The following is a 26,742-nucleotide window of genomic DNA, read 5'->3' as shown; positions in this document are numbered from 1 at the left end:
TCTCCTGCAAGAAAACTACATCACCTCTCAAATCCTGAAGATGAGACATAATCTTATTTATTTTAGTAGCCTGATTTGCCCCCTTGATGTTCCATGATATAAACGAATGTTATTCATAGTTTTTTTATTTTCCATGCAGGCCTAAGTGATGGATTATCTTGTGTAGCATAGTGAAATATCTGGTTATATCTGAGACGAACGAGAAAGGAGAGATGAAAAGAAAAAAGAAAAGAGAGAGAAAAAAAAAGGAAAGAGGAAAGAAAGACATAACAAGAGAGACAAAGTGCAAAACCCCACCCCCCTCCCCAGCCCACACACATTCACAGTGCCCCCCACTTCCCCACCCCCCACCCACAAGTACCCACAACCCTTGCACAAAAGTGCCATGTTCCCTTAGCAAAATTCTCCCGGGGTTCCTTTACTCCAATCTCCCACCCTGCCACACAGTAGTCTGAGAGGTAAAAAACTTAAGTCAATTTTTAAACGAGGGCTCAACAGATGTGATAACAACATAGGCTTATGCAGTACAATGTAACAGTTCCACCCAGAGGGGGTGAAAATAAAACGGTGAGCCCAACTTATTTTCTATGACACTAAAGGTCAAAGGTCAAAGGTCAATTTATTGTCATATGCACAGAGTACAAGTACAAGGGCAATGAAATTCCAGAACGGTTACAGAGGATTACAGCATAACATGAGGGAAGAGAGGAGAGAAAAACACTGTAACACTGGGGGTTCGAAGCAGACGAAGGCGTGGGATGGGGGGTGTGGGGGATGTATATCTGTGCGTATGTAGAGTGTTTGTGTAGGCCTGGGTTCTCGCCTTCCCCGAGGCCACATCAGACAGTTCTCAGTTCGCAAGATTGTCGTTGCCATGGAGACAGCCTTGATAAGGTACACATAACTTTGGCATCTTTTAACACCAACACACGAACAGCCATATTTGTTCTGTTAACAAAACGCAATTGCATACCTGCTCCTTTCAATGACATGTGATTAGGATAGGCTCTTGACAACTCAACTGTCTTTAACTTGCATCAGTCTTCTAACGCCTCTGGTGCGCGGCCAAAAGTTGCTGTGCCTCCTTCACTGACGTGAGACGCCGTCTGCTCCCGTCCTCAGCCTTGAAGAACAGCCGCGCTGGGTACAACAGTGAAGGCTTGAGATTGAGCTGCCGTTTGGTGTCAAGTTGTTACTGGGTTGGGATCATTTAAATTGACTTATGGTAGAAACAGAGACTGTGTGGCAGGAGCCTGGAGAAACACGACTACTCCATTCTACTCACCAACCGGAAGTCAGGTATATTTTTTGAGTTTAATGGTTGAGTGAGTGTTGTTCCTCGGGATCAGGAAGCAGAGGATCATGGGTAATATAAGTTTCTGTGCGACTACGCAGTCAGAGCCATTGATTCCTGTAAGTTTCTGTCTGTTGTGTGTTTTTTTAATCATTTTGCTGTGTTGTGGTGAGTTTGTATTATTTTACTGTTTTCAAACATGGAGCTTTTAAGATCCAACATTTATCCCCATGAACCAAAGAAGAAGATCATTAATCTCAAGTCAATAAGTGACCTTGACAAGATCGATTAATATGTTTTTATTGACAGCAATACAGTGTAGCAACAAACCTTTACTGTTGATATCACACAATTGTCTTTATATATATACTCACATTATTTTTTATTAATTAGAAAAACCAAAACCTGCTCTCTGGGGCGTGACAAACAGTAATAAATTTTTTCCAGTATGAAGCAAAAAGTCTCAATTTACGTTTGACGTAAATTTACGTTAAGCTTTCACCTTCTCCCCTTTTAAACCAAATCTATACCAAAAGTCTTAATTTCTCAGGGAATCTAACAAAAATAACAGTTACATTTGCAGTTAATTGTGTGTTTTCTTCCTCTCAGCACAACAAAAAGTCAAAGTGGAATACTACAACACACTTTATTGTCATTTTGAGGCAGAACAGTTCTTATTAAAATGACACACAGCACGATGACGTACACCAGTTCCTGTAGTTATGACCCTATAACCCTCAGTGTTTATCACATCCATTGGACTAGAAAGTCTTTATTGGCACGAGGGCAGCTGCATCACGCCGTCCACGCACCTTTGACGCATCCCCACGGAGCCGACAGTTCTTCCACTGGTGCAGGAGAATTCGATCGAATCATCGTGGGTTGAATACATTCTACCCTTTCGGCTAAATCTGAATGCAATGTTACGTGTCCTTAAAGCTTCTTCGTCCACAGGGCAGGGTTCTGAAATAGATCAAACACATCAGACTCCAAATACATGTATATATACACACAATATATATATACAACCACTGCTGGACTCAGTTCAAGAGAATTTATTAGAGCGGGAAACTCAAATCCACTGACCCTCATGTAATCAGCAACTTTTTTTATCACATATAACACATATTATGACTTTTTTCTCATTAAATTAAATTTTTGTTTTTGCTAAATGATATATTTTTCTCATTACATTACATTGTCATTTCTGTAACACATATATGACGTTTTTATTTTTTGTAATATTAAGACATAATTCTAGTTTGTCTGAGTTCACTTCCTCTCCCGTAGATCTGCTATGTAGCAGTAATCCAAACACTGGAAATTAAAACTTGTGCTACCTGTAAAAAAACGTGGTTGTGACTTACTGAGGCATCTGATCTCTCTGGTCCATTCACCGTTTTTACACGTTTCGAAGGGTCCTCCCTGCATGATGTGGTAAGCCTGACAGATGTATTCAACTTGATCATTGTGTCTGTAGTTGAACTTCACAGAGTTCTTGGTGTCTCCATTTTCAAGAGGCGGTGGTCGCTCACAACCCACAGGAGCTGAGAGAGTGTGGCACATGACAGAGAAAACAACTTTGGTTGTTAAACTTTTAAAATTGAGACATTTTAAAACTGTCTTTGAGGCCATGAAAGCAGCCACTAGCAGCTCCTGCCCTCAATTGAATGAATTCTGTGTGAGATGCTGCAGAGAATGTTCCTTCCCCCAAGTTACGCACAAAAACTGTTCAGTAGTTTTTGCATAATCCTGCAAATTAACTCAACAGGGAAACAAAATTAAAACGTTATCTCCTTAGTGGAAGTAACGATTAAGAGCACGTTTGAGATCTGTCTCACAAATAAACATCTGGGTTCACTTTGACTTAACAAACCACTGGATCCTGACAGAATCGCTCCAGGATGAATCCCCATCATTTCCCTAAATAAATAGCAAGAGAACAGACACAAGTGACTGAGCTCACCTCCACATGTTGGGAAGGGATCACTCCACTGTCCGTTTGCCAAACATGTAACTTCTGATTTGCCCTGAAGTGTTTGACTCGTCAGGCGGCAAGAAAACGTCAACTTTTCTCCTTGAGTTAGTCGATAGCCTGGAAATTGGACGTTCATGTTGTTCGGGGCTCCTGTGAATTTGCATTTGTCTGATTCGAAGAAAGGAATTAAAGTGTTATCAGTTGGTTAAAATGCAGCATTAACACTGGAAGATTGGACTTGAGGCTTTGGGTTTCATGAGCCCATGTGTTGAAAATCATTGAAATTTTACCTCTGTATAAAAATATTACGGAACTGTTCAGTAAAGTTTAAATCAAGATGCTTATTAATGATTCTCCAGTGACAGAGGACGTACCAGAGCAAGTTGGAAAGGGGAAGTTCCATTGCCCAGTCTCTAAACACTCGATTGTTCCAGCGCCATCCAGACTGTAGTCATCATCACAGTGAAACTTTAACTTATGTCCAATCTTCAGTGTTTTATTTCCTGATGATAATCCATCTGCCCTGAGACTAGGATGCATCTCTCCGACTCTACAAGTTATATCTGAAAAGAATGAAAGAGATTTTACAAAGTTATATTTTCTCCAAGGTTGATTGAACGAGGGTTTATATCACCAACAAACCCAAACTTATCTCATCTTTTTAAGATACGGCACTTTGGCCTAGAGATTAATGATAGAACAGTTAAAGCAAAACTAAGCAACTTAAAACAGCAGCTTGATTAAAGTGAGTTTGAAGTTTGAGTGAGTGTGAACATGGAGAATGTTTCAAAGAAGCCATTAAAATACGAAGAGTTCTGAACAGAGTTCGGTGGATTTGTTACAGCCGTAGCTCCTTGGGATCAGGAAGCAGAGATAACGGATCCCCCCAGCCCCCCTTTTGAATGTTTACAACATGTAGCGGGGGTCAGACAGATGTGTTGGGAGATGTGTGTGTGTGTTGGTGCCAGGTTAGAGAAAGTAGCTAGTTGCATGTAAAGAAAGACTGTGAAGAGTATAACAAGCTAACATTAACTTTCAAATAACGTATAACTAAAATATCACAGCAACACAAATCAAACTTATAAACATCACACGGAATTGAATAAACAGTCTTTGCTTAGCCTAGTGAACCTTTGACATGACCACATGATCTCGCTTGAAAAATTAAAATGACAGAAATTCAGCAACTCTGCACTAACGAGAGAATTTCCTTTAATTTAAGAAACGCACTCTAATTTCAGCGATAACTGGACATTATAAATCAAACAGAATAAACTGAAATACTTAGTTTGGCAAAAGTTTATAACTCACGTTTACATATCGTGCCTCTCGACTGCCATTCACCCTCGATACAGAGCAGTTGGAAAAAACCACTGTAACCAGTACGGCAGCTCACTGTTATCTGTTTCCCGCCGACGTAATGGGCCTCCAGACCAGTTGTGTTAAAATTAGAATCAAACAAGGGCCCATTTAGAAAATCGTGAAGTGTACAATCTGGGAGATGCTCTATAGAGAGAAATACATAGTTGTACAATTTCCGTCTTCGGCATCAATAAAATCCAGGAATTACTTGAATAATCAATAAACAAGAAATCCTTGGTCTTACCTAGACTTTTGACGAAGGTCAGCGTCTGCATCCAGAACAATAGGACACAGCTTCTGGTTATTACGTGCATTTTATCCTCAGTACCCTGAACTGCCAAACAGAAGAAGAAACTGGAGAATTAAACACTATAATACACAGAAGGAACTGTGCAAAAACAGGCAGCTCAATGATTTACACAAGTCTGATCCTGCCTCCAAATATAAACTCAGGCTCACGGGGGGAAAGAAAATAGAGGAAGTGTCCTCACACACACAGCATACAGCTTAACGAAAGCTCGGAATTCCAGGATATGTGCCTAATAATATGGCTCTGTACATATACAGCATAGGATTTATATTGCAAAATGTTTTAAATGAGTCAGAAATTCACTAAAGGTAAAAAACAACATGATTAATTAACTAAAAGAAATTATATTTGTCGTCATCTTTCTTGTTTAACATCCAGTGTAAACAAATTATTACGGTAAAAGTTTGTTTTCTCTTCCCTGTGAATCATTAGCTTTAATCAATTGAGCAAACAAAATACACTGCATTTCAGCAAGTCAGCTTTGACTCAGCCAATCCAAAGTAAATATGAAATAAAAAATTAAAATAGGTAAAGCAGCTTTTCAGCGCAACACTGGATCCAAAGTACGATTATTCTGTCAGAAAATCTGAAAATAAACTTCATTTCCTCAGATTCAGTTTTATACAAATGTGTTGTTGGCCTTGTGTCGGTGGAAACATCTGCCAAAAAACTGAGAGGGACAAATATTGCAGCTGCTGCCTCAGTTTGGACAGTTCAGCACAGTTAAGCAATGCAGGTCTCGCCGTCATTTCTCAATGCGTCTTTATGTAATTCATCTGTTGGACAGACGCTGTTTGTACAACTAACTAACTAAAGCAAGTAACCCTGACTTATCAACTGAAGGACACAGCTGTGGAGGAGTTGCTCAGCAGTGACCCCTTGAGGTTCTGCATAGACATTGCTCCACAGAGACAAAACAGAATAGATATAATGATAATAAACTGTAGAGTCAAAGCATCAAACAAACATTTTCTTTGATTAAGCAAGTTAAACTTCCACAGTTTAGTCTTTACCGTTGTATTTCCAAATGCAGCTGAATATAATCATCTTCTCTTCCAATCTACAAGAGAAGCCCAAAGGTCTAGCTTCCAGCTCACCTTCTCAAGGAAACCTCCTCGCCCTTCAAGCTCTGCAAACTCCCTGTAGCGACTCGATGTCCTGCAGGAGAACTTCAACAAGCAATTGAACTGCACAGCTCAACAGGACGAATTGCTAAAGGAACGGAACTGCAACTCCCTTTTCCCCTTTCTAAGGACTGGTAACATAATCTGGGTTTAATAATGATACTAGACTAAGCAAGACTGTTTATTTGATTCTATGTGGTGTTTATAAGTTTGATATATGTGGTGATATTGTGTTTATAAGTCAAATGAAAGTTAATGTTAATTACGCTCTACTCAGACTTTTTCATTCTCTTATTACCATTCACACAGATACACGCATATCTCTTCACCTACTTACCTTCTCCCCACCGCTGAAGAAAGGGGGGGGGGGGGGGGGGCTGTTAACCTTAATGGGGCCAAACCACCATTTTAAAAGCATACTGAAGAAGGTGTGAAATTTGGTCAGCCATTTTGGAAAGCACCCTTATTTACATACATACACACACTCACATACACATCTTTGTTTAGCTAGTACTTCTGTTAGTAATTTGTGTTTTCATACTTTATTATATTCAATAATAAATGTTTTTCTTTCACAAATGTGCTTTCATTAATGTTGCATAAGTGAATTTTTCCAACCTCTACACTGTCAAGAACTCCATAAACCTTCACTGTTCATTATATAATCTCTAATAGTAAATATTGAGATTTCTAATTGAACTAGATCTAAATGAGACTGATCTTAATCAATAAATTGGCTATATTTTCCATTCTTTGAAGGGTGGTGTACCGAGGTAACTCTAACAAACTAAAGTTATGATTCAATATTAATGTTAAATATTAATGTTTTATATTTTTATGACCAAATTTATTGAATGCCTAAAGGATCACCATTCGATGGTATCACTTTTCAAGCATTATTGCACAACAATGTTGATCTAGCTTTGAAAGTTAACGACTAGATTAAACTTTTAACATGTTTAATTTAAACAGTTTTCTCCTCAGTAACATTTGTATTCTTGTATTTGTGCTCTAATACTGTTTAATCGCTTTTAATAGTTTTTTGTTGTCTCCCCTTAATTATTCACTTTTATCTTTTAATTTAAACTTGTAATATTATCCTGGTTTTTGTTGTTGTTGTATCCTTCACCAAGAATGAACCTTAAAATCCCTATAGTCAGTTTTTGCATGTGTTTTCCCCCGTTTAGTTTTTATTACCAGTTTGTAGAAGCAAAACAAATTAAATTAAATCCTCTGGACAATTTGTGTTGTGCGTGTTCTGTATTTTACTTTTGTGATTTTCCTGTTTTTGAAATTTGCAGGATTAATATTTTCTGCCAAGATGAAAACCTGTTAAAAAACCTGTTGACAGACACACACTCCCAGTTCCTCCCACTGCCAATGATTTAACTTTCTAATTGTTATTCATTCATTTGTCAATTTTTATCTCGCAATGATTCTCTCTCATTATCATTATTTTTATCTTTTATACATAAAAAATTCTTGCAAAGATTTTGATTTTATCATTTCATCACCTTGTTTTATATTCATACTTCATACACACACACACACGCACAAACTTTCCATACTGAAATACATAAACCACCAAACAAATCCTTAAATCTTATAGTTCACCTCTTTTATTTAACACAAGCTTCACAACATCAGATTACATTATCGCACATTCCCAGTGGGACACAAGGAGACTCCAGCGGTTGCATGTAGCAGGATCTCATGACGTTGGTATGAAAAACAAAACGTGGTTTTCTTTCTCCTTAATCTGACCAAGCAACACATTTTAATGAATTATTCTTTTCACTTTGTTGAACGACGTTGAAAATCAGGATCACTGGTCTGGAACCACAGCTGTGGAAGAAGAGTTCTATGTTATATTTTTGACGAATTTTACGATGCTTTATTTTGTCTAAATTAAGTAAAACTGTCCTAATTCCTCTTTAAAGAAATCCTGGATCCTACAGTTTAAACACAGTTTCTAATTAAAATGAGATTCCTGGGTCTCTGGTTGGTTGATTATTGATGAGTAAAGTGGCTGATATGAGTTTAATTACCAACAGTTATTCCTGTATTTACGTTGCAGGCACTCTGGGACCCTGGCGTAGGATACAGGATTTACAAGGCAAATATCTGCTGTTGCACAGATTCAAACTATAACAACTACTTTCATTCGTTTCTTCTATAAGTTGACTTTGTTCTGGAAAACAGCCGTAAGAGTTAAACACATAAATCCTGACCTCCCAAAAATCTCAATGACTACTTATATTGACATTTGGAGAAGTTTCACTTGACCAGCAGGTCAAACCTTGCACTGAATTAGAGTGTGGCTACTCATCTCGAGCATTATAATAATAATAATAAAAATAATAACAAACTTTTTTAGCACTTTTCATACAAGGGCTGCAGCTCAAAGTGCTTCACATACAATACAGATACAAATAAAACGTGTTAAAATGTGATTCATATAAAATAACAACTTCTCAGTAACATAAGATGTTAAAGTGACATTGAAAAGAAAATGAAATTTAAATAAAGCCCTCTCCTGTGTGACCATTGAGTCATTTGGTCTCACCTTTATGAGACTTAATCAATAAATTGGCTATCTTTTCCCTTCCTTTGAAGGGTGGTGCCCTTCAAAGGAATAACCCGAGATAACTTTAATCAATTAAAGTTAGGATTTAATATTGATATTTGTAATATTAATAGCTAATATTTTATTTTGATAACCACATTTATTGAATGCATTATTGCACAACAGTGACCTTGTCTTCTCATACCCGATGGACAGAAGAAAAGGACAAACTAGTGGAATTTTAGCAACTGTCTTAGTACTTGTTTCATAAGCTTCATGTGGAATTAAAGATTAAAGATACGTACGTGCACACACGATGTTGTGCACCTCCCAATTCCCCTCGTTGCATCTACTCTTGCCGTCTCCCTCCATCTGGTGAGTTGCCCGGCACTGATACGTCACGTCAGAGCCGGACAAGAACTCACTCTGATACATACCATCAACCACAGCGTTTTGAACCTTCGGTGGAGGACTGCAGGACTTGGCAACAGCTGAAAGAGACAAGATAACATGCACAGTTACAAATGATGGTCCTACTACAAATGCTTACATCTGATAAGACAGCAGTGGACTCACGTGCACAGATTGTTGTGAGTGACAGTCCTTCTGAAGTCCATTCTCCAGCGTGACAGGTTAAGCTCTCCACCTTGCTGGCGAATCCCTTCTTACATATAATCCTGACACTTTCGCCATCTGCATGATGACTACGTAGACGTAGAGAACTCACCTCCCGGTTAGAGATCTCAGGCACTTCTCCACATGTGGTGTTCTCTGGAGGCGACACCATAACAATCAGTTTTGCATGTTGTTAGTAACAAGTAATAATAGTTATTTGTCTGTGTTCAGAGTTATTTTGCATCAGCGCTTGTAAGAATTAGGCGTCCCATGGGCGTGCGGTAGTGTGCACCGTATCAAAGTCACCGGTTTGAATCCTGGTTCGCCTGGGGGTCCTTGACAAACTCCAATGTTTAAAAATGTTAAATTCAACCTCTGGTTAAGGAATATAAACCGTCCAGCTGTACATGAAAACTGCTGAACTGCTTGTACTTTGTTTTAGGTTGATATAACAAGACCTTGTGTGTATTACCGATGCATCGATAAAGTCCAGACCACAGGCGATCATGACACTCAGCCTCAGCCCACCAGCCGCTGGTGACAAGCTTATAACCTTCATCACAGGTGTAGTACAGTTTGCCACCGTACGGACCAGCAAAGAATCCATGAGGAACTTCAGCTTTCGGACAATCTGTGAGAAAACAGACAGAATCCATCAAAAGAAACAACACCCAGTGGTTCCAGTGGTTTGTGGCTCAAGGGAGGACAGTGTTGGCCACTTTGTTGCACATTAAACTATTTGAGAAACTGCGAGATAGATTTTTCTGTATTTTGACAGGAGTTCAGAAGAATAGCCCCTATGTGTGTTGTGAGATTTGCAGCAGCGCCACCAGCAGGTCAAATCTTGCACCGAATTAGAGTGTGGATACTCAACTCGAGCATAAATAATAAAAATAATGTTTAATAACTTTTTAGCACTTTTCAGACAAGAGTTGCAGCTCAAAGTGCTTCACATGCAATATTGATCAAAATAAAACATTTTAAAATGTGATTCATATAAAAGAACAACTTCTCAGTAACATAAGATGTTAAAATGACATTTAGAAGAACATGAAATTAAAAAAATGCCCTCCCCTGTGTGACCGTCGAGTCGTGTGGTCTCACCTGTGCAGCTCTGAATCCCGGTCCAAACTCCTTTTTCACAGACGATAGTGAAAGGTCTCTGGTCACCTTCATTGCAGACGTACTGGACTCTATCACCGTGGCTGTAACTGTCCCTGACATTGTGGTCAATGTGTGCTTCACTGATGTCTTGTTTTTTACATCCTTTCTCTGCAAGAAATTCATTTTGCGGAAATATTAATTTGTGGATATATTATACTAAATGCATGTGTGAAAATCAGGAAAAGACTAATCAAAAGGAAAAGCAGACAAAAGGAAACACTAAATGTGTCGTGTATTTCCTCACCTATACATTGTGAGGGTCCACTCCAACCATTTTCTCTACAGGTGCGATCAAACCGTCCTTCATAACCGTCCTTGCAGACATAATTGGCCCGATCATTCATCCTGTATTTGTCTCTAGGGTTGATAATATCTGCATTCGCGATATCATCTCTGTCACATGTGATAGCTGAGAAAGTAAGAGTGGAAAATCAATGACATGTCGATGTTGTCCACGTTGACTGTGTTTACCGTCAGTCGTATGAAAATCACTCTACAAGGAAGCTACTTCCTAATTAAAGTTATGTTTTAGTCTGATCATGTTTCAGTCTCTGTAGATGTTGATTAACATTGAAAAGTCATTTCTTTCCCTTTCCCTTGGCTGATATGAGTTTGATTACCAAGAGTTATTCCTGTATTTACATTGCAGGTACTTTGGGATTGTGGAGTAAGATACAGGGTTTACAAGACAAATATCTACTGCTGCAAAGATTCAAACTATAACAACGAAAATGTTTTCATTTGTTTCTTCCTTTCGTTGACTTTGTTCTGGAAAACAGCCGTAAGAGTTAAACACATAAATCCTGACTTCACCAAAATCTCCCTGAACACATTCAGTAAAAAATTGCTTATATTAATATTTGCAGAAGTTTAACTTGTTGATACCTTGACACAATGGATCTGGTTTCCAGCCCTCTCTGGTGCACCTGGCACTGGTTCTGTCATCACCCGTCTTCTTGTAGTCTTGTATGCATCCATATCTAAACTCATCCCACAATTTTGGCTGTTGTCCCCGGTAGACGCCCCACCAAGACACGTGCTGATCTCGTCGATTGCTGCATGTAACCTCTAGAGAAAGGGAGGGACTGGTTCATCTCAGGTGATCGATATAACTCTCAGAATCATTATCTCCGGTGAGTTTGTCTCGAGGCCACGTTGTTCTTTACCTTGGCAAACAGGTCTGAAAGACCACTGTCCATCCTCTTTGCATGATACCACTGCTGATGTTTTTAGTTTGTCATAAATCCAGTGGCGCTGTCCACATGTCACGTTGACTGTGTCCCCATGTGAAAACTCGCTTTTGGAAGAAGGGTCATACTCGGTTCCATAGAGTGGCGGCAGTTGCAGTTTGCAAGTTATCTCTGCGTTTGTTGGGAGATGAAGTTCATGTTCTGGTTAGTTTGCTGTAACCATGACGTCCATGCATCCCTACAGCACCAGTCTTCAGCTGTATGGTCGCTGACATGACACATTTGGGTTGTTGACTTCATACTTACGTTTACATTCAGGAGCGGGGCTCCACTCGGCTCTTAACCCGAGTTTTGTGCATTTTGAGGGTCTGTCTTCACTGGGCTGGAATCCTGGATTGCACTGGAAACGCAGGATGTCATGTTCCTGGTACTCTTGGATGTTTCCAGGCACTCTGCCATTTTCAATCACAGGTACCAGACAACTTATCACTGTTCAAGGAAAGCCAAATCACATGGTGACCCCAATGCTTCGGCTATATGCTTTGAAAAAAATGTGTTTGCATTCATATGCACAGAGCTGTTGATAGAGATTAACCAAAATGCTGCCTGGGTCTAAAACACCTAGAAAAAGTATCCACATCTGTGTAACAATTTGAGGTTAAAATTAACAAGGCACATTATATAAGTAAGTTTGACAACGCTTTATTATGTCTTAATAAAGTAAAACTGTCGTATTTCCTCTTCAGACGACTCATTGAGACTGATTCAAGTTATAAATCGATTTATGTCACATTTCATATTTTCGCAAAGGATCTTTTTCATTTGAAGAAAAAGCTCGTCACATCTTTTTTCCTCCGTCATTTTAGACATGACGTACTTTAAAAAAAAAATTCCCGACTGCGTCTGAACCGAAACTATTTTAAATTGAACAACACAAAATTTTGAAATTGTCCCAAAACTAAAGGTTTCAATAGCTTATGCATCATGTGCGATAAAACCGTCCTTCATAACCGTCCTTGCAGACACAATTGGCCCGATCATTGATCCTGTATTTGTCTTTAGGGTTGATAATATCTGCATTCGCTATATCATCTGTCACATGTGATAACTGAGAAAGTAAGAGTGGAAAATCCATGACATGTACATTGTTGTCCACGTTGGCTGTGTTTACCGTCAGTCGTATGAAAGTAACTCCTACAAGGAAGCTACTTCCTAATTGAAGTTATGTTTTAGTTTGACCATGTTTCAGTCTCTGTAGATGTTGATTAACATTGAAAAGGGTTAGGGTCATTTATTTCCCTTCACTCCTCTGTGCAGCTGAGAAATGGAACTTAGACCCTGGATCTTACAGTTTAAATACATTTTCTAATTGATGTGAGATTCCTGGGTCTCTGGTTGGTAGATTATTGATGAATAAAGTGGCTGATATGAGTTTGATCAACAACAGTTATTCCTGTATTTACGTTGCAGGCACTTTGGGATCATGGAGTAAGATACAGGGTTTACAAGGCAATTATCTACTGCTGCAAAGATTCAAACTATAACAATGAAAAGACTTTCATTCGTTTCTTCCTTTCGTTTACTTTGTTCTGGAGAAACAACCTTAAGAGTTAAACACATAAATCCTGACTTTACGAAAATCTCCCTGAACACATTCAGTAAAAAATGTCTTATATTGACATTTGCAGAAGTTTAACTTGATGATACCTTGACACAGTGGATCTGGTTTCCAGCCCTCTCTGGTGCACCTTGCACTGGTGGCACGACCCGTCTTCTCGTAGTCTGATTTGCACGAATATCTAACCTCATCCCCCAATTTCATCTGTTGTCCCCGGGAGACGGCCCACCAATCCACGAGCGGATCTTTTTGATTGCTGCATGTAACCTCTAGAGAAAGAGAGGGACAGGTTAATCTAAATGAAAGTTCATCTCTAAAATGTGATTCATATAAAAGAACAACTTCTCAGTAACATAAGATGTTAAAATGACATTTAAAAGAACATGAAATTTAAAAAATGCCCTCTCCTGTGTGACCGTCGAGTCGTGTGGTCTCACCTGTGCAGCTCTGAATCCCGGTCCAAACTCCTTTTTCACAGACGATAGTGAAAGGTCTCTGGTCACCTTCATTGCAGACGTACTGGACTCTATCACCGTGGCTGTAACTGTCCCTGACATTGTGGTCAATGTGTGCTTCACTGATGTCTTGTTTTTTACATCCTTTCTCTGCAAGAAATTCATTTTGCCGAGATGTTAATTTGTGGATATATTATACTAAATGCATGTGTGGAAATCAGGAAAATAGTTATCAAAAGGAAAAGCAGACAAAAGGAAACACTCATGTGTTGTGTATTTCCTCACCTCTACATTGTGATGTTTCGCTCCATCCATTTTCTCCACAGGTTCGATAAAACCGTCCTTCATAACCGTCCTTGCAGACATAATTGGCCCGATCATTGATCCTGTATTTGTCTCTAGGGTTGATAATATCTGCATTCGTGATATCATCTCTGTCACATGTGATAGCTTAGAAAGTAAGAGTGGAAAATCCATGACATGTCCATTGTTGTCAGTCGTATGAAAGTCACTCCTATATGGAAGCTACTTCCTAATTATGATGTAAAGAATGTGCCTGTAATGTTGAAATTACATAAGTGAAGTTGTGCTTTAGTTTGACCATGTTTCAGTCTCTGTAGATGTTGATTAACATTGAAAAGTCATTTCTTTCCCTTCACTCCTTTGTGCAGCTGAGAAATGGAACTTAGACCCTGGATCCTACAGTTTAAATACAGTTTCTAATTGAAATGAGATTCCTCGGTCTCTGGTTGGTAGATTATTGATGAATAAAGTGGCTGATATGAGTTTGATCAACAACAGTTATTCCTGTATTTACGTTGCAGGCACTTTGGGATTGTGGAGTAAGATACAGGGTGAACAAGGCAAATATCTACTGCTGCAAAGATTCAAACTATAACAACAAAAATGCTTTCATTCGTTTCTTCCTTTCGTTGACTTTGTTCTGGAGAAACAGCCGTAAGAGTTAAACACATAATCCTGACTTCACCAAAATCCCCCTGAACACATTCAGTAAAAAATTGCTTATATTGATATTTGCAGAAGTTTAACTTGTTGATACCTTGACACAATGGATCTGGTTTCCAGCCCTCTCTGGTGCACGTGGCCCTGGTGGCACCACCCGTCTTCTTGTAGCCTTGTATGCATCGAAATCTAACCTCATCCTGCAATTTCATCTGTTGTCCCTGGTAGACGCCCCACCAAGACACGTGCTGATCTTGTTGATTGCTGCATGTAACCTCTAGAAAAAGAGAGGGACTGGTTCATCCGCGCTGCACCGGTGGGGCGCACCATACAGTTTGAGAATCACTGCGCTACACAGGGGCGGCCCTAGCACATTTGGTGCTCTATGCAAGCTTCACTCCCGCCCCCCCGAAAAAAAAAAGTTGAAATACGGAATTGCAACTTTCAGACGGTATTTTGCCCCCCCCGACTGGATTTCTTTTCAAATAAACACAACAACGATCGCAACGACATGGTGCAAGCATTCGTTTTAGACAGCGTCTCTCCTCAGGAGAATGAAAACATTACGTAACGTTTTAGCTAGACCTCAGATAATATGAACGTGTTCACCGTTCAAATTCATTATTTGTCATTAAGTTGCGTTCAGCTCAACGTTCTCATAAAAATGAACGCATTCTTTTGAACTCGTTCATGCACAACACTGCCTGAAACTAAATAGCCTACTGGCCTACCTGCCTCGGCCGCCTGCGGGTGACTCTTCAGCTGTGCTGGATTGCTGTTCACTGCAAAGTGAACCCGGATGAGCTCTACTCACCTTGAAAATCAGCTGCTGCTCAAACTCAACAAGATGTTTGTAGACTAGTGCTCGAAAGGTGGACCAAAGTTTAACCAAAAGTTTAAATATACAGTGGAACAGCGGCATTTTAACTTTTTATTTTAGCTGTCATGTGGTTCATGTCTTGACATGTCCTCCCAAAAGTTCTTAAATGTTGTGTTGACATGTTAAATGTTTAATGTTTGACATGTTTAATGTCATTGTACTTATATTTGTAAAGATTCTCCTTTAATTAAAAATAACTGTTTTTGGATTGGATTTATGACCCCTTGTCCTTTTTTGCACTGTATAGGAGCGGCCCCCATCAAGTTGTTGGAAGTAACTAAGTAACTTTTACTTAAAGTACATTTTAAAAGAATTACTTTTTACTTTTACTTGAGTAGATTTTTAGATGGGTACTTTTACTTGTACTTAAGTAAAATTTCATCAAAGTAAAGGTACTTTTACTTGAGTACAATATTTCAGTACTTTTTACACCTCTGCCGTTGAGTTTGTGTCGAGGCCACGTTGTTCCTTACCTTGGCAAACGGGTCTGAGAGACCACTGTCCATCCTCTTTGCATGAGACCACTGCTGATGTTTGATCAGAAATCCAGTGGCTCTGTCCACATGTCACTGAGACTGTTTCCCCAGGTGAAAACTCGCTTTTGGTAGCAGGGTCATACTCGGTTCCATGGAGTGACGGCAATTCCAGTGTGCAATTTATCGCTGCGTTTGTTGGGAGATGAAGTACCTGTCCTGGTTAGTTTGCTGTAACCATGACGTCCATGCATCCCTACAGCACCAGTCTTCAGCTGTATGGTCGCTGACATGACAAATTTGGGTCGTTGACTTCATACTTACGTTCACATTCAGGAGGGGGGCTCCACCCGGATCTTAACCCGAGTTTTGTGCATTTTGAGGGTCTGTCTTCACTGGGCTGGAATCCTGGATTGCACTGGAAACGCAGGATCTCATGTTCCTTGTACTCTTGGATGTTTCCAGGCACTCTGCCATTTTCAATCACAGGTACCAGACAAGTTATCGCTGTTGAAGAATAACAAACAACATTTGCTCACAGAAAAGCCATATCAAATTTTGATTGATGAACCATCACCGGTGTCCAGACCCCGGGGGGTATTCGTGCTCGATGCTCTGCTCCACCCCCTTCTAATCCTGATGACCTCACACAGGGGTGTTATATGCCAAAGACTATAAACATTCACATTAATTCTGTGCATTTGTGAAAATAAACATAGTTAAATCATGAATCAAGTCTCTCCTGATTGAAATGAAACCACTTTTAAATTCACTATATACAGATTTTTATTTGTATGTGCACCGAATCACACACATTGATTTATTAAATTTTTTTCAAGAATCATGAAAATGGTGCGGTTTGCAGTCTTTATGCTAAGCTAACTGTGACTTCAAGAGCAGACGTGAGATTTGTTCCTCTGAACTAATTCTTATCAAGAAGTTGAACTCAAATGTCAAACTATTCCTTCGAGATTGATTTTTAAGTCCAATCATTCCCAACCAGTTCTGTGATCTAACTGGATGATCTCTCACTGGTTCCTGTGGGTTGGTACGGTTGCCACATGGCGGCCAGGAGGTGGCTACCTGTGGATTAGTCGTGGCTCATGCATGTGTGCGTTTCTCTCTTACCTTTACAGATCGGAGCTTCTCCGCTCCACTCTCCATTTTCATCACAGTAGAGCTCTTGTAATCCAATCAGGACCTCCGAGTTGGACTTGCAGCTGAATCGAACAACGTTGCCAAAGTTTGCTTCCTCCGGGTCCCCGATCACCTGCAGGTTGTCGTTCACGTTGATCACTGGGCACTGTTGGGCTGGAAGGGAAGACACGATAGAGAAATACAGCAGATGAGTGGAAAACCTTTGAAATGGAGGTACAGAAAGAGGCGCACTACAGAGAAATAAACAACATGACCGCATGATCTCGCTTAAAAAATTTGAAAGAGAGAGAAAATCAGCAACTGTGCACTAACAAGAAACAATCCTTTCATTTATGAAACGTACTCTAATTTCAGCAATATCTGGACATTATGATTCAAACCCAACACTGAAAATCAAACAGAATGATCTGAAGAAGCATTGATATAATCCAGGAATTACTTGAATAATCAATAATCAAGAAATCCTTGGTCTTACCTAGACTTTTGACGAAGGTCAGCGTCTGCATCCAGAACAATAAGACACAGCTTCTGGTTATTACGTGCATTTTATCCTCATTACCATGAACTGCCAAACAGAAGAAGAAACTGGAGACTGAGACACTATAATACACAGAAGGAACTGTGCAAAAAACAGGCTGCTCAATGATTTACACAAGTCTGTTCCTGCCTCCAAATATAATCTCAGGCTCACGGGGGGAATGAAAATAAAGGAAGTGACAACACACACACAGCATACAGCCTAACAAAAGCTTGGATTTCAAGGATATGTTCCTAATAATATGGCTCTGTACATATACAGCATATGATTTATACTGCAGAATGTTTTAAATGAGTCAGAAATTCACTAAAGGTAAAAAACAACATGATTGATTAACTAAAAGAATTTCTATTTGTCGTAATCTTTCTTGTTTAACATCCAGTGTAAACAAATAATTCCCGTAAAAGTTTGTTTTCTGTTCCCTGTGAATCATTAGCTTTAATCAATTAAGCTAACAACATACGTTGCATTTCAGCAAGTCAGCTCCGACTCAGCCAATCCAAAGTAAATATGAAATAAAAAAATTAAAATAGGCAAAGCAGCTTTTCAGGGCAACACTGGATCAAAAGTATGTTGGGTTTATTCATCATTGATCCTCTAAATCAAATGACAGGATGATATTAATAAGAATAGAATTGAAAATCTTTATCTTGGCAGAAATTTGGCTGCAAAGCAGAACACACATTGTGATAAAATGGGTTAAAACACTGATCAGCAATTCAGATATACATTCACACATAGATACAAGCTCCTAGTAAAATAGATGAAAACAAAAATAAAAACAAAGGGAGTTTATAGAATATTTTATGAGTTTGATGTTTGAGTGAGTGTAGCTCCTCGGGATCAGGAAGCAGAGCATCATGGGTAATATCAGTTTGTGTGCGACTACGCAGTCAGAGCTGTCTGTTGTATGCTTTTAATCATTTTGCTGTGTTGTGGTGTGTTTTTGTTATTATATCTGTTTTCAAACATGGAGCTTTTAAGATCCAACATTTATCCCCATGAACCAAAGAAATAATCATTAATCTCAAGTCAAATCTATTAAGTTTTTTTTATTGACAGAAATTCAGTGTAGCAACAATCCTGAACTGTTGATATCACACAATTGTCTATACTCACATTATTTTTTATTAATTAGCAAAACCAAAACCTGCTCTCTGGGGAGTGACAAACAGTAATTAATTTTTTCCAGTATGAAGCCAAAAGTCTCAATTTACGTTTGACCTAAGCTTTCACCTTCTCCCCTTTTAAACCAAATCTATACCAAAAGTCTTAATTTCTCAGGGGATCAAACAGATAATAACAGTTAAATGTGCAGTTGATTGTGTGTTTTCTTGCTCTCAGCACAACAATAAGTCAAAGTGGAATACTACAACACACTTTATTGTCATTTTGAGCAAGAACAGCTTTTATTAAAATTACACACAGCACGATGACGTACATCAGTTCCAGTAGTTATGACCGGACCGATTCACGACCCCTCAGTGTTTATCATTCATCGGCACGAGGGCAGGTGCATCACGCCGTCCACGCACATTTGACGCATCCCCACGGAGCCGACAGGTCTTCCACTGGTGCAGGAGAACTCAATCTCATCAGCGTGGGTTGAATAAATTTTACCCTTTCGGCTGTACATGAACGCAATGTTATGTGTCCTCATAGCTTCTTCGTCCACAGTGCAGGGTTCTGAAACAGATCAAACACATCAGACTCCAAATAAATGTTTATATACACACATTATATATATATATATATATATATATATTAGGGCTGTCAAAGTTAATGCGTTAATCTATAAGATTATTGTGCCCGAGATTAATGCGCTAAAATATTTTAACGCAGGTAACGCAACTTTGTTTACTTCAGGTGTGCGGAAGAAAATTCAGCTCCTCGAGCAAGCTGCCAGCGTTGTCCTCTCCGGTGACCACTGGATGTCAGTCCGCATACCTCAGCAATGACATTTTATCGACAATGTATGGAAATTTAGATCTTGGAAGTAAAAAAAACAGAGGCTCGATAAACAGCGAGAACTGTGCGGAGGAATTCCTTGACGCACTTCAAACATAGCCCGTCAAAAGAAAAGTCCCGTCTGAATGAAAGCACAGCAAACTGCACAAGGACAGCAGGAAGAGTCGCTCGTTCAAGATGTTGCCACCCGGTGGAATTCTGCCTTGGAGGTTATCAAACGGATCCAGTGAAACAAGGGTCCGCTTGCTGCCACCCTGGCTCAGCGCAAGACCAACATCTCGATGTTGATTGCACCGGAGCTGGCTAAACTGGAGAAGTTGGAGAAGCTACTTGAATCCTGCAGGCAACTCCACTCTTTCCATCCTCTCATGTGCATTTTTTTTATCTTCCTCGAACTGTGTGTGTGTGTGTTGTGCGCATGTTCATGTGTGTAGTCCTACTCTGCGCTGCTGAAGCGCCGCGCAGCGCCAATAATATCACATACTTTTGCTGTTATCAGCCTGCAGTAAAAACTGCATTTAATCATTTTTTTCAAGCATATTCTGACTTGTTGCTCCAACATTAACTGCAACAGCGTCCCAACGTTTGTATTTTTGTCTCATATGTGCTGAGGATCATACAGCTGACTGTACTTCTCCACTTCAATTATAAATATAATGTCATCCATCTTCAAGAACTTCTCCGCAGTTTGCTCCGTTCAATGTCGGGTGTGGAGGGTAAATTAGGTATTCTTCACTCAAGCCTATGTGGAGAATACGTATTCGTAATGGTGTCTCAAATACACCTTTTTTTTACCTTTTACTAATCTGGATGTTTCACTGAAGAAAGAAGCAGTGTTATTGTTTCAAAGGACATTGGGAATATTTTCAGCTGGGTTTTTTAAAATTTTGTTTACACAATTTATGATACATGATATTTAACGACCTGGCTGCCACTTTATAGGTAGGTGTTATAGGCCTGAGCCTCTTTGAAAACACAACATTGTGTAAAATAATTTATAAGATTTAGTCTTTAGAAGAAAAACAAACTTTTAATCGCGATTAATCTAGATTAATGAATTGCAAAATGTGAGATTAATTAGTTAATTTTTTTTAATCTATTGACAGCCCTAATATATATATATAACCACTGCTGGACTCAGTTCAAGAGAATTTATTAGAGCGGGAAACTCAAATCCACTGACCCTCATGTAATCAGCAACTTTTTCTATCACATATAACACATATTATGACTTTTTTCTCATTCAATAACATTTTTGTTTTTGCTAAATGATATATTTTTCTCAATACATTACATTGTCATTTCTGTAACACATATATGACGTTTTTATTTTTTGTAATATTAAGACATAATTCTAGTTTGTCTGAGTTCACTTCCTCTCCCGTGGATCTGCTATGTAGCAGTCATCAAAACACTGGAAATTAAAACTAGTGCTACCTGTAAAAAAACGTGTTGTGACTTACTGAGGCATCTGATCTCTCTGGTCCATTCACCGTTGTTGCACGTTTTGAAGGATCCTCCCTGCATGACGTGGTAAGCCTGACAGATGTATTCAACTTGATCATTGTGTCTGTAGTTGAACTTCACAGAGTTCTTGGTGTCTCCATTTTCAAGAGGCGGTGGTCGCTCACAACCCACAGGAGCTGAGAGAGTGTGGCACATGACAGAGAGAACACGTTATACTTTTAAAATTAAGACATTTTACAACTGTCTTTGAGGCCATAAAAGCAGCTACTAGCAGCTACTGCCCTTGATTGAATGAATTCTGTGTGAGATGCTGCAGAGAAAGTAGAAAGTTCCTGGATCAGCCCAGTTGATCTGATCCACTCAGAATGTTCCTTCCCCCAAGTTACGCACAAAACTGTTCAGTAGTTTTAGTTTTTGCATAATCCTGCAAACTAACTCAACAGGGAAACAAAATTAAAACTTTATCTCCTTAGTGGAAGTAACGATTAAGATCATGTTTGAGATCTGTCTCACAAATAAACTTATGGATTAATTTATCCCCATCATTTCCCTAAATAAATAGCAAGAGAACAGACGAAAGTGACTGAGCTCACCACTACATGTTGGGAAGGGATCACTCCACTCTCCGTTTGCCAAACATGTAACTTCTGATTTGCCCCGAAGAGTTTCACCACCCAGACGGCATGAAAACGTCAACTTTTCTCCTTGAGCTAGTTGACGTCTTGAGCCTGCAGCTCGGACCATCATGTTGTTCGGGGCTCCTGTGAATTTGCATTTGTCTGATTGAAAGAAAGGAATCAAAGTGTTATCAGTTGGTTAAAATGCAGCATTAAAACTCGGAGATTGGACTTGAGGTTTTGGGTTTCATGAGCCCATGTGTTGAAAATCATTGAAATGTTACCTCTGTACAGAAATATTATGGATCTGTTCAGTAAAGTTTAAATCTAGATGCTTATTAATGATCCTCCAGTGAGAGAGGACGTACCAGAGCAAGTTGGAAAGTGGGCGTCCCACTGCCCAGTCTTTAAACACTCGATTTGTCCAGCGCCATCCAGACTGTAGTCATCATCACAGTGAAACTTTAACTTATGTCCCATCTTCAGTGTTTTATTTCCTGATGATAATCCATCTGCCCTGAGACTAGGATGCATCTCTCCGACTCTACAAGTGATGTCTGAAAAGAATGAAAGACATTTTACAAAGTTAAAATTTCTCCAAGCTTCATGAATCATAAATACTTTGTACAGTATAATTAATTTTTTAGGGTTAGTTTAAAAGAAGTTTAACCTTCACAAGTGGGGAGCGGATGATTCCAGTGTCCGTCTTTCCCACATATCAGCCTCGTGCTGCCGTTCAGATATTTCCCAGGAACATTGCAGCTAATTTCGAGGAAGCGGTCAGGAAGTATGGGCTCGTCGTTCTCTGGTAAACCTTTTACTGTGATCTCTCTATCCACAGGGGGCTCACAGCTCAGAGCTGAGTGAAAACAAACAGTCAGTCAGGTCCCAGCGGAGAGGAAACGCTCAGGGAGGCAACAACAGGACTGGGAAATGAAAAGAGCTGCTTTCATCAATGAGAATCAGAGTTTTTAAGAATCGTAGAACCTGAATCTTAACAGAGCCGAGCTGCAAAGAGGTTCCACCTTCACTTTTAATCAAATCCTCAACGTTACTGTGGAATCATGGGCTTACAAACTACTACAGACCCATCATTTGTTTCATTGACGGCCAGTTTTAAACATAAACTGGTAATAAAGATGGAGGACGTGTCTCCACTGTCTAGAAATGAAGCCTGTTCCATCAAATAACTAATTCAATCCCAAATTACTTGATAACTGGGATAAAAACATCTAAGATGACAGAAGCCAGCTTTGGGTCCTTGTCCCATCCACTAACATAGAGGGCTCTTGACCAATACTGCAGCCAGACACCAGGGGGCGATGGAGATGTTCTGGCTTCTCTTTACGGAGCTGTCACGTTGTGTCATCTTTATTTTCAGTCTGTGGTTTCCACATCATTTTTCCAGCTTAGGTTTACTGAAATGTAAATGCTGTGTATGGTGGACAGGTCAAAATACTACAATACCCATAAGCCCCGGCAGGCACATGTGCACGAATCACAGAAAGGTCAGAGCAGTTGGAGTTGGGAGCAAAACACAACAAAATAGGCACTGAACAAAATGTACGATACAGATTTAGTCGAACCTAAGAGATACTTAACTTATCCTGAGGGAAATTAAAGAAAGTCAACGGCAGGATTCAAACCCACGTCTCCAAGGTCTTGAAGCAAGACGTGGTGATTGGATGTTTTCATACATATCTTCTACATAATGTTAAGTTTTCCATTTTTAAAAAGCAGTCGTTCCAGAACCAGAACCATAAGCAAAAAGTCTGCTGTTGCATGTTGCATGAAAAATATTTCTCCTGCACGACGACAAACGTTGGACTTACAATCACACACTGGCACATGATTGGTCCATTTGTCCAGATAACAGGTGCGTGTGTCCTCTTTGCTCATCATTTGATACCTGCAACACACACAGAGGAGACGCTTTCTGCTTTCAGGGGGAAAAGGGAAACAACCTCATCCATCAGACAAATATAAAAAGGACTGAGCGACATCATTCCACGTCCACGCACCCTTCGTTGCAGAAGTATTTGATGACTGCTCCGAAAACAAAGTGGTCGCCGTTGATGATCTGATAGTAGCCGTTGGGAGTGTCGTCAGGAAGTTGGCATGGCTTCACTGGAAAAAAGAAAAATGAAGAACTGTATCGACCAGTTTACAGAATAAGTCGTATTCATGCACACATTCACACAAAGCACAGAAAGTACATAGCTCTCTCCACCCTGTCACACTCATGTGCTACGTCACACAAGGGCAGGAACCAAATCGCTCTTTGGCAAGGAGACAGCAACCTGTTCATTTTACACATGAAATACTAATTAAAGTGCTTGAAATGATGATGAAACAATGACGTGTTTAACAGTAGACTTAATCCGGCAAATGCACAATAAAGAAACTCAAACATCATTCATCTGTAACAATGCTCCAGATGATTGTCAGGAGCCATTTAATGGAAGAGCTGGGGATCAAACCACCGACCCTCTGTTCGGTGGACGGCCCTCTCTACCTCCTGAACCCCAGTCAGCCGATTAAAAGATTATTCATTAACCAACTGGTTTCTAAAATAATGTTTCTTTTTTTTTGGAGTCAAGTGACAGCGACGGGATTTTGTTCCGACTTTTCGTGATAAAACCATTTATTTTGTGCAGCAGCCGTGTCCCTGGTCTGTTGTGTTGTTGGAGAAGAACAATAATCTGAATCTTACATCACATTTGTTATCGTTAAATGAGAGAAATGTTAATCTCTCTCAGGTTTCCTTCCGAACAGAAATCAACGGATCTCGTGTGTTGCAACGAAATGCAGGAGGAGAGAAATTGAGTGAACTCACAGTAGCACGGTCCCTTGTGAAGAGCCATCCAGCCTTCGCTCGAGCACATATATCTGATGGTTGGACCTGATATATAACCAGTTTCACATGTGAAACGGATTACTTGTCCTAGTGGGTACTCGGCTCTTCTGGTCTCGTCGGTGATGCTGGCGTGAGGAACGACGGGGGGGTTGGAACATACTGTCAAACAAGGACATGACAACACGGGTGAGGGAGAAACGGAACCCAGTATTCAAAGTCTTTTCCCAACATACGTACAGAAGAAGTGATATGTGAGTGGAAAAACAAAGAGGAAATGTTTTAATAAAAATGATGAATTCTCTCATTGCTTCTCGGCTCCTGGTGCAAATACAAATTCCGAACCCCGACATCTCAGTATCTGGAGAAAGTTCCGACTCACCATTCTGCGACAGAGAAACCTCCACGTTGCCCCACAGCTGGAGCAGCACAAGAATTAGAGACAGTCGCATTTCAGCGGTGCAGCTGTGCAGAGTCCAGCTGTTTTCTGAGCTGAATTCCTGTGTGTTTGTCCCCCAGTCGCAATCCTGAGGGAGCACAGGGGGTCACGGGGGGGGGGGCATGGCCAAACACACAGACACACACTGTTCACATCGCACGCTCTACGGAAAAGTCCAGAGAAGTTCACGGACACAGTCTTCTTACAATTCTCATAATCAATGAATTGGCATTTCACTATGTTTATTTGGTGTCCTGACAAATTCCTTCATCAGATAAATCAAGGCCACTTTACTGCCTCTTCACTGATTTTCTAGCCGTTTGATTCAGGACAAATTAATCAGACTTAAGCTGAGAAATATTCATGTTTAGTCTAATTAAATTTGTCGCTTTTTGCTCCACGGAGATTTTAATAAACGTCACATTAAACAATCTCATTCAATAAAGACTTTAAAGTTGAATGTCTGATAGGATTCTGTCTAAAAACAAGTTGCACTCAATGTGGCAATAGCATTGATTCCATGGTGCAAAGTCCATTGTATTCAGCCAGTGAAGTAACTGGATTGTTTAAAAAACTGTTTATTTACACTGATACCTCAAATCTAAATGAGATTTTCTGGAAACCACGTGTGAGTGTTGTTTGATCTTCGTTAATCCAGGACTTTGGGTCGACCTACATCCACAGATTCAGAGAACACGTGACTGCAGTTTCAGCTTCTCGTCAGTGGCCTCTGATAATTGATTAGAATTGATTTTATTATTTTCATGACCTTCACCCAAGTGCATTAAAGTTGAGCTGGCAACACAAGGAGCTCGGGTCCGAATTCACTGTTTAATGTTGATCTAGCTTTGAAAGTTACCAACTTTTAACATGTTTTATTTAAACAGTTTTCTCCTCAGTAACATTTGTATTTTTATATTTGTGCTCTAACGCTGTTTAATCGCTTTTAATAGTTTTTTGTTGTCTCCCGCTAATTATTCACTCTCATCTTTAATTTGACCTTTTATTATTATCTTGTAGTTTGTTGTTGTTGTATCCTTCACCTAGAATGAACCTTAAAATCCCTACAGTCAGTTATTGCATGTGTTCTCCCCTCTGTTTAGTTTTTATCACCACAGATTGTGTAGAAGCAAAACAAATAAAATAAAAAATCCTCTGGACATTTTGTGTTGTGCGTGTTCTGTAATTTACTTTTGTGATTTTCCTTTTTTCCTGTTTTTGAAATTTGCAGGACTAATATTTTCTGCCGAGATGAAACCTGTTAAAAAACCTGTTGACAGACACACACTCCCAGTTCCAGTTTCTCGCACTGTCAATAATTTAACGACCTAATTGTTCATTCATTCATTTTAAGTCCATTTTCATCTCGCTCTGATTCTCTCATTATCCTTATTTTTATCTTTCTTGCAAAGATTTTGATTTGATCATTTCATCACTTTGTTGTATAGTCATACTTCATACACATACACACACACACACACACACACACACACAAACTTTCCATATTGAAATAAATAAACCACCAAACAAATCCTTAAATCTTATAGTTCACCTCTTTTATTCAACACAAGCTTCACGACATCAGATCACATTATCGCACATTCCCAGTGGGACACATGGACAGTCCAGCGGTTGCATGTAGCAGGATCTCATGACGTTGGTATGAAGAACAAAACGTGGTTTAATGGTTATTGATGAATAATTCTTTT

The 26,742-nt window shown here is 39.5% G+C and overlaps 2 protein-coding genes across 13 annotated transcripts in view; both read right to left on the bottom strand.

Annotated features, from left to right (window-relative positions):
* Window positions 1-26,742, bottom strand: part of LOC133010109 (complement factor H-like) — a 64,917-nt gene that overhangs the window by 28,368 nt on the left and 9,807 nt on the right. For 6 of the 12 annotated variants that reach the window (XM_061077550.1, XM_061077540.1, XM_061077539.1 and 3 more), the window contains 14 exons: window positions 16,317-16,499; window positions 15,993-16,181; window positions 14,737-14,916; window positions 13,962-14,126; window positions 13,659-13,826; window positions 13,311-13,490; window positions 11,910-12,092; window positions 11,580-11,774; window positions 11,299-11,481; window positions 10,658-10,822; window positions 10,354-10,521; window positions 9,722-9,880; window positions 9,211-9,405; window positions 8,940-9,125 (listed from right to left, as the gene is read on the bottom strand). In XM_061077550.1, the coding sequence (XP_060933533.1) occupies window positions 8,940-9,125; window positions 9,211-9,405; window positions 9,722-9,880; window positions 10,354-10,521; window positions 10,658-10,822; window positions 11,299-11,481; window positions 11,580-11,774; window positions 11,910-12,092; window positions 13,311-13,490; window positions 13,659-13,826; window positions 13,962-14,126; window positions 14,737-14,916; window positions 15,993-16,181; window positions 16,317-16,499 (2,499 nt within the window). The remainder of the gene's footprint in view (window positions 1-8,939; window positions 9,126-9,210; window positions 9,406-9,721; window positions 9,881-10,353; window positions 10,522-10,657; window positions 10,823-11,298; window positions 11,482-11,579; window positions 11,775-11,909; window positions 12,093-13,310; window positions 13,491-13,658; window positions 13,827-13,961; window positions 14,127-14,736; window positions 14,917-15,992; window positions 16,182-16,316; window positions 16,500-26,742) is intronic. The other 6 variants (XM_061077542.1, XM_061077543.1, XM_061077551.1 and 3 more) reach the window with 6 other exon arrangements.
* On the bottom strand, window positions 1,578-25,103 carry LOC133010111 (complement factor H-like). The gene is made up of 9 exons (XM_061077555.1): window positions 24,977-25,103; window positions 24,577-24,756; window positions 23,762-23,867; window positions 23,573-23,649; window positions 22,411-22,599; window positions 22,109-22,297; window positions 21,717-21,902; window positions 21,120-21,299; window positions 1,578-2,257 (listed from the first exon to the last, which is right to left on the bottom strand). The coding sequence occupies exons 1-9, from the start codon at window positions 25,044-25,046 to the stop codon at window positions 2,067-2,069; spliced, it is 1,368 nt and encodes a 455-aa protein (XP_060933538.1). The 5' UTR covers window positions 25,047-25,103; the 3' UTR covers window positions 1,578-2,066.

This window comes from Limanda limanda, chromosome 9 (assembly GCF_963576545.1).
Source record: "Limanda limanda chromosome 9, fLimLim1.1, whole genome shotgun sequence".
In the NCBI taxonomy this organism is placed as follows: domain Eukaryota; kingdom Metazoa; phylum Chordata; class Actinopteri; order Pleuronectiformes; family Pleuronectidae; genus Limanda; species Limanda limanda.
The sequence above is the reverse complement of the archived record's forward strand: the minus strand, read 5'-3'. Positions and strand labels throughout refer to the sequence as shown.

What these genes read in the sequence shown, in the direction of transcription:
- LOC133010111 (XM_061077555.1), bottom strand. Translation starts at nt 25,046, where the DNA reads ATGCGACTGTCTCTAATTCTTGTGCTGCTCCAGCTGTGGGGCAACGTG. An exon ending in AAATACTTCTGCAACGAAGG is followed by an intron (nt 23,650 to 23,761) that starts GTGCGTGGACGT and finishes TGTGTGTTGCAG; the next exon opens with GTATCAAATGATGAGCAAAG. An exon ending in TCCGCTCCCCACTTGTGAAG is followed by an intron (nt 22,298 to 22,410) that starts GTTAAACTTCTT and finishes CATTCTTTTCAG; the next exon opens with ACATCACTTGTAGAGTCGGA.